This window comes from Orbicella franksi, chromosome 13 (assembly GCF_964199315.1).
Source record: "Orbicella franksi chromosome 13, jaOrbFran1.1, whole genome shotgun sequence".
NCBI lineage: Eukaryota > Metazoa > Cnidaria > Anthozoa > Scleractinia > Merulinidae > Orbicella > Orbicella franksi.
In genome coordinates, this window is record NC_138157.1 from 11,553,180 (window position 1) to 11,560,360 (window position 7,181).

Sequence of the window (7,181 nt, forward strand, 5' to 3'; positions counted from 1 at the left end):
AGATAGTTGCTTGTTTTGCACTACACCAAAATATTACGTTTGATCATCATGGTTTGATGGCTTGAATCTTTGCTGGCAGCGGTTCCTTGTTCGTCACGCAATGTTGTCATCCCATTTTAGGGGGTAGGGCTAGGACAATTTCTATCCTAATACGTAAGACTCCGTAAGGCTTGGAATCACTGGGAGCACACAATCGTGTGGAGTAGGAAGAGATTGAATTAAGAAATGAAAAGAATGAATAGTTTATCATTGCCCCTGTTGTTATCTTTAGAGACCTTAAGAAAACACTGGAGGCGGCGAGGTGGACGCCAACCGGAAGTAAAATTTCCCGCTCTCGAGCTAATTAGCATAATCACGTTGAGTGTTGCCCGCGTCTTCCAACAGTGGCGGCGGCGAGAAAGGTAGGTTTGGCCGCCTCGAGAGACGGTCGCTTTATTTTCCCATTTGTAGCACCTAAAATACACAGAAACTCTTTTATAAAGTTAAAAAATGTTTTTTGACACGTCTCTTTGTATTTTTTTTTTTTGCAAATATTTGATATTTCGTTTGCTTTACAGCGAAAATCTCACTTCACATTGGAGGTGTGAGTGAAGAAGAAAGATGGCAAGCGAAGGAGAGAAAAGCAAAAGAAATGGGTGAGTTTCCTGGATTCACATTGTTCCGAGTGATGTTCACGTCTTGTAGACTTTAAAACTTTAGATTGCAAGTACTTGCTGGTACAAAATGCTATTTTGTTCTTCCAATTTGTCTCTATAACTTTGGAATATTTCCGAAAGGTGAATCGTTAGACAGGACCTGTTTTTAATAAGCTTTTGTTTTCTCTCATCTAGCTCGATCATGGAGTGGACAGAAGCACGTGATGTGATCCTAGCGAAAGAAGTCAGAACTTCAGAACCATGGATCTTCAAACCAAGGACTGTAGATCGAGGAAAAGTATGGAATGCCATCACGGATCGTCTGAATGACGAAACCTCCGTCAAGTTTCAGGTGAAGCGGAAAAACGTACAGGAACATTTCAAACTACTACTGGACAAATTCAAGGCGAAACGAAAACATCACAGTCAGGCGAAACTGAGTGGAGTTGACATCGAAGATAGCGAGATGGATATTCTGATGGAGGAAATATCAGAAAAATGGGAGGAGGCAGAGGCCAGTGACCTTGGTTGCACTAGTAAAGAAAAGGCTGATTCAGTCTTCGTAAGGAAAGTAAAGATTTTTCGACGTGTGTAGATCCCTCAGCAACAGAAATTCATCCTCGTCTATGATGTCCTCAAAGCATGCAACAGCTAGAAGGTCTCGGACTTCTCGAAAAGTTGCCATTATGCTCGTAAAATCCACGAACAAAGTCAAATTGGACAACTGAAAACGAAAGCAAAACAGCCGTTGCTCGCCGCCGCTTCTACGAAAGCTTAATATTCTAATTTCGCGCCAAGAGGAGGCGGTCTCAACCCAACTCCCGCGCGGCCATCGCCGCCTCCACCTAACCGCCTCAAGTGTTTGCTTAAGGTCTCTTTTTACTCGACCACCGCTACCTACATGCCCTGCGTAATACTGTAACGCTAAACTCATGCTTAGGTCTTTTCGCGCTATGCAATTATTTTTGGTTTACCTGTAATACAGTGGGCTACCCCCGGGGAAATGGGTGGTGACCGCTTAATGGAGCTAGCCGCTTAAATAGAGGTTGGTGTACCTTGAATATTTAATTTTTCACTGTCGGGCTATAAATTACTTGGTGAACATTCAAGACAATCATGATAGACGTGTGTTTGAATTATCACTCGTCATGCACCTTCAATTTCAGACTCTTATCTGCCATCGCCCTTTCCAAAACAAAGTTCTTAAATTTTGGGTGGCCGCTTAATAGGGGTAAAGACAATAATGAAACCCTTATCGGAATGACCAAATGGTGGCCGCGGAGGTAACCGGTCATTAGGTGTTTTATTTATAATATTTTACTGAAGATAATTTTGGACTGTATTGACAACAACATACCAATGCCTCGCCACTAAGCAAACAAAGTACGCCAAATAAAATGGCATGGCCAGGGCTATTTACTCACCTAATTACTAGTTAAATTTAGTCTGTTTTTCTCACGAATTAGACACGTTGTGATTTCCTATTTTCATTTCAGCTAGTTCTTGCTTCATTGATCTATAACTTGCTTATGGCGATTTTCTTAAAATTCTAGTGAGTACAGGCACTAGCTTTATCAGCTGTTGTCTGAAACGTCAGAACGTACAAGAGACGTGATGTGGACCGACGCCACGTACACTATAGAACGCGATTATATAAATATACACATATTATTATATATATGAACAAACAGATGAACAATGATTAAATTGTTTCAGTTATCCCGAGAGTACTCTATACAAAATAGATCAAAATGTGCAGCATATGCCGTGACAGCATTGCGTGACGAACAAATAACGGCTGTAAGATTGTGCTGCGCCGACACGCTTATCAGCAATGGTCAGCAATCGATCAAATGCAATATTTTGACGAAGCGTAAAGTAAGCAACTATCTACAAATGACTCAGCCGTTTTAGACTTAGATGCAGTGATGTTCATAAGCGCAGAAAGATGGTCACAGATTCATAGTATTCGACCAATAATAGGTTGACGGTAGGCGATGTACATCGGACGTTAACCTTGTGTAAACAAAAGCGAACTTCTGCTTTATGTGTGACGAATGATGAGAGATCAACTAGAAACACGTCAAATCGGCTTTGGACCTGCCTTTTACAACAAATAAGGTTAGAACATTTCGAAATAATCAGCTCTGTGTCTATTTCAACTTATTATAGGTCAAGTCGTGTGGCACATGCTAAAATATACGTCTAACCCGTAAATTGAAATTTGACGACGGATGCTCAAATATTTGCATTTTTGACGTACTTTGAAAAGCTCTCGCGTCGCTCACAATCATTTGCCCAAAGAAATTTTTACAGGAATCTGTAGACCATCCTTCTGCGATTCAACCACCAGAAGCTTGATCCATTTGAAGGTTTCGCACATGGTGAAAATTAACTATATTCACAAAGTACTTTTAAGTGAATGAAATACATGTCTTCGAAATTTAATTATTTTGCACCCAAAAAGACAACGCAACATTCCCTAAAATCAACCCAGTACACATTTAAACATTGCACAAAAATATTTGAGTGTTTTAAAGACGGAAGAATGATGTGGTTTTGCATGCGAGGCTCTCAAACTTGTGTAATAAAATGGTGCGTTAAATGACGATTTTAACGGAATTTGCATATTTGCATATTTCTTTGAAATAAAAGGATATTTTGCCAAAAAAACTATCCAGTAGTTTTTGTCATGCCCTAGCCTATCTACCATAAGAATATTAGCGAAATCGAATTTTCGACCCTTGCCGCGAAATTAAGAATTTGTCTGATTTTTACAGGCAGGCACTCTTAAGCAAAATTCCAACAGACGTGAACGCGTTGAGTTGTGGGCCAAAAACATGAAACATTTCGGGAATTTCGGACGCCGTTTCCTCCGCGCGACATCCGCAAAAATCCTCGCAGCATGTACGCGCGTGTGCCGCAGACGATGGCGCAATTGGTTCTAAAAATAGAATTATTGTCCCATATCATGGGGACAACCTTAATACTAGAAATGGCGCGCGCTTACGGTCTCCGTCCCCGATTATGGCTCCTGATCTTGATTAATTACGCGCAATGCCAACTGAGATCATGAGGCCTCATCAAAGTGTTGGTCAAGTTTCTTTCTTTTTTTTCTTCTTCGTAGTCTCGTATGCATGGTCTTTGTGTTTGTTTGGCATGGAAGAATGTGAAGTTGAAATCATGTCGGGGAGAAAGTAACCATAAATTTGCATCAAAAGCTCCCATTGCCTCAAGATTTTACCAAGAGCATGCTCGATAGTTGTCCTAACCGTCACTTTCCTACAACCCTGACTGAGTGGGAATTTGAGCTTGCAAATCTCACAGATGTTTTTCATAGAGAGACCCACTGGGCTATCCAGTTGCAAACCAAAAAATGAATCGGGTTATGGTAAAGCACCCCCCGGATATAGTACTGCCCTCTAGTTTTCCTTCTTTGAGTTCGTTTCATCATGTTGTTTTAAAGCTTTATTAGCAGTAACTGAAAACCTATTTCGATCAACATGTGTAGCTATAGCTTGTTAAGAAACTTTTTTTTCCAGTTGCAGACCCCTCAGATATAAGCACCTCCATTTATAAGCTCATCTTAACCCATTGACTCCTGTGTCGGCTGTAACTGGCGTGGCAATCATTGGCCTTTGTTCCACTTCTGACGTGATCACCTTTGATCAAAATTGCTATCATCTATACTCAAGTTCTGCAGCAGGAAAAGATACCTCCAATGGTAGCCAGATCAGAGTGATTGGCTCAATGGAGTCTAAGATATGCACAAAAATGCTCAGGAATTTGAGTGAAAAATATGGTGCAAAATTTCCTGCAACGACACTTAACTACTCCATGATAAAAATTGCCCGTCTCGATGATGCTTTCTCAGAAATTTTTAAACTGGAAACAAGCCCAGTAGAAGGTCAATCACTGCCGCAAAAAGGTAAGAAAGGGAGAAAAATTAAAGGTGAAAAAAAAAATTAAAATACGAAAAGCCTTAACACGTAGGTCACTTTCCCATCTCAAAATTTTGATTTCTGCACATGCCTGAACAAAAATGTCATAAAACACAGTGCTAGTGGAAAGAAAGGCATGCTGTTATGTTGCAAATGCCTTTTTGAGAAGATTGGAGCTAATTTGTCTCACATCCAGGCAGAAAATCTCCATTAAATGCATTTTGGGCAAAAAGCTCCAGGAGTCAATGGGTTAAAGCCCTTATGAAGTTGCATAAGTGTTATAAACCGCAGGAAAACAATTGTTAAAAGCAACTTTGATGTGTGAATTTTGTTCAATTGTGAACAGAACTTCTTGTTTGCCATGTTCATAATAAAGGTCACAGAATTTGTTTTTGAGTGAAAAGCACTAAAACCTTAAAATTAAGAGTGTTTTAAAAGATCATACTGTTGCCATCATGGTAATTTGTGCCATCAGGAAAATGATCATAATTTGCTCACCAATATTTGACCATTTATTCTCTGCTGTTGTGCTAGCATAAACGGAAAAAATGGTACTATTTACCTGTTAACATAGAACTGTTGAAAAATGCTGGAAACTGTTGTTGTGGTCAGCCCCTTAACCTCATGCAGGACTCAAGAAAACCCCTGTCTTGTTTGTCTGGAACAAGTTGGTTTTACTGTTGGGCAAGTAACTTTCTCTGCTTACTTGCCCGATGGGCAAGAGCCCAGGTAAGCCATCCACCCAATAAATTTTTGAAAACAATTTTGGAACAACAAGTAGATTTTAGACACATGTGAAATCAAGAGTTTCAGATGAAGCTTGACGAAAATTACAAATTATAGGGTCGCGTTTTTAAAGATTGGTTCGGTGTTGTGTTTTCACATCAAAATGGCTTTTCTTGGATTTCTTGGCAGTTTTAAATGCACCAGTGCCTCTGAACCAAGTTCTCTTTCAATCCACAAATTTAAGTCCTACAAAATTATAAAAAAGGCAGTGACTTGTCAGTATAATACAGTATAAAGTGAACAAAGATACAATATGCCATAGAGTAATGGCCTCCCAATAACCTATATGGGTTGATAGATAATGATTGAATATTCCAGCCAGTTAAATGGGAATGAGCAGCAGTTAAAATGGATTTTGAGACAGAAACGAACTCACCAGATCCAGTTAGAGATCCTATGCCACATTGTCGGAAGGAACCTTTTAGGCAATATGGTGGCCATTTTGAATCCTATTCTTTCAAATAGGTATTATGGGACGGTCAGGGGGCAAATCAGTATATATTTGCCGCCTAAGCATCCCAGAATAGCTATTTGAAACTGTTACAACAGAATTAAAAATGGCTGCCGTATTACTGAAAACATCCATTGTGCAGTTCCAGAAAAATATTCATACTCCTGCCACAGAAGGGATTGGAATTTCCTGGGGGTGGAAGTGGGGTTTTGGTCCTAAAAGACCAAACCTTTCAAAGAAATGTATGCAGCTTATTGCAATTTCCAGAGGGATGGGGTTCTTAAAAAAATTCCTTCCATGGTAGAGGTATGGATATTTTCTGGAACTACACGTTGTGAATTTATTAACATGTAAATACTTTTTTCATCACTGTGTGGCAAATCAAACAAATGTAAACAGTGTCAGCTTACATGTAATTGAGTCAAGTGAAAACTTTTGCAGCAAAATTCCAGTGGCATTAACAAATTTCTACTCTCGTAAGTATATTTTTTTTCATTCATTCTGTTTATTTGCCTTTTCACTTAATATACAGTATTTATAAATATTTTAATGTGAGGCGAGGTGACCTCTAGAAACCATCAGGCTTTTAGTTGAGGCCACCTCGTACCTAACAACACGGTTACATAAATAGTGCAACAGTGTGCAGCTTTGCCAGCTCAGTAATTATTTAACTAAAAACTCTAGCAGTGTTTTCTTAAAATTGTGAAAACGTGACAAAGAAGTGATTGTAACAGAAAGGGAATTCCAGATCTTTGGTAAAGAATTGTGAATTCTCTTAGATTAGTCCGGCAATGATGCACGTAATAATTATTGGCTGTTCTGGTGCTATAGCCATGAATTTGACTGTTTATCTAAAACAAGTTGAAAAACAATGGAAGCAACAGGTTGTTATGGTAATAGTACATAAATTTAGCTATTTGAAACGTGTTGATTTGATAAATGTCCAAAATTCCTAATTTGGAGAATAAAGGAACAGAATGTGCTCTATAATCTAACAAAGATAATTTAACAAAGATAGTCAAAGTTTTGATTGATGTATATGAAATGCAGGTCATTTTTGTTCCTGCAGGTTATGGAAAAGAAGGTAGAAACAAATTCTTCATCTGGTTACCAAGTTGGCATGTGATCAAAGTCTGCCTCGATCAAATTTCTTTTGAATTTCCGTGATGAAAATAGCCGTCTTCTACATGAAAACATTGTTTTTTAAATTTTAACATGGTTTAAAATTTCAGCAATATTCTTTGAGCATTTTCCAGTTTCACTATATAAAACCAAACTCAATGCCAATGTATTGAAGTTGTAGAACTGTATGGAAAAGACCCCAGGCAAGCAACATTTGAGAGTTACTTGCCCAAAGGGCAAGCTTGA

General features: G+C 38.9%; 1 protein-coding gene across 1 annotated transcript; it reads left to right on the forward strand.

The window, feature by feature from the left end:
* Nucleotides 1–281: 281 nt before the first annotated feature.
* On the forward strand, nucleotides 282–1,509 carry LOC145466683 (uncharacterized). The gene is made up of 2 exons (XM_081450399.1): nucleotides 282–635; nucleotides 831–1,509. The coding sequence occupies exons 1-2, from the start codon at nucleotides 601–603 to the stop codon at nucleotides 1,228–1,230; spliced, it is 435 nt and encodes a 144-aa protein (XP_081306525.1). The 5' UTR covers nucleotides 282–600; the 3' UTR covers nucleotides 1,231–1,509.
* The last annotated feature ends 5,672 nt before the right edge of the window (nucleotides 1,510–7,181 follow it).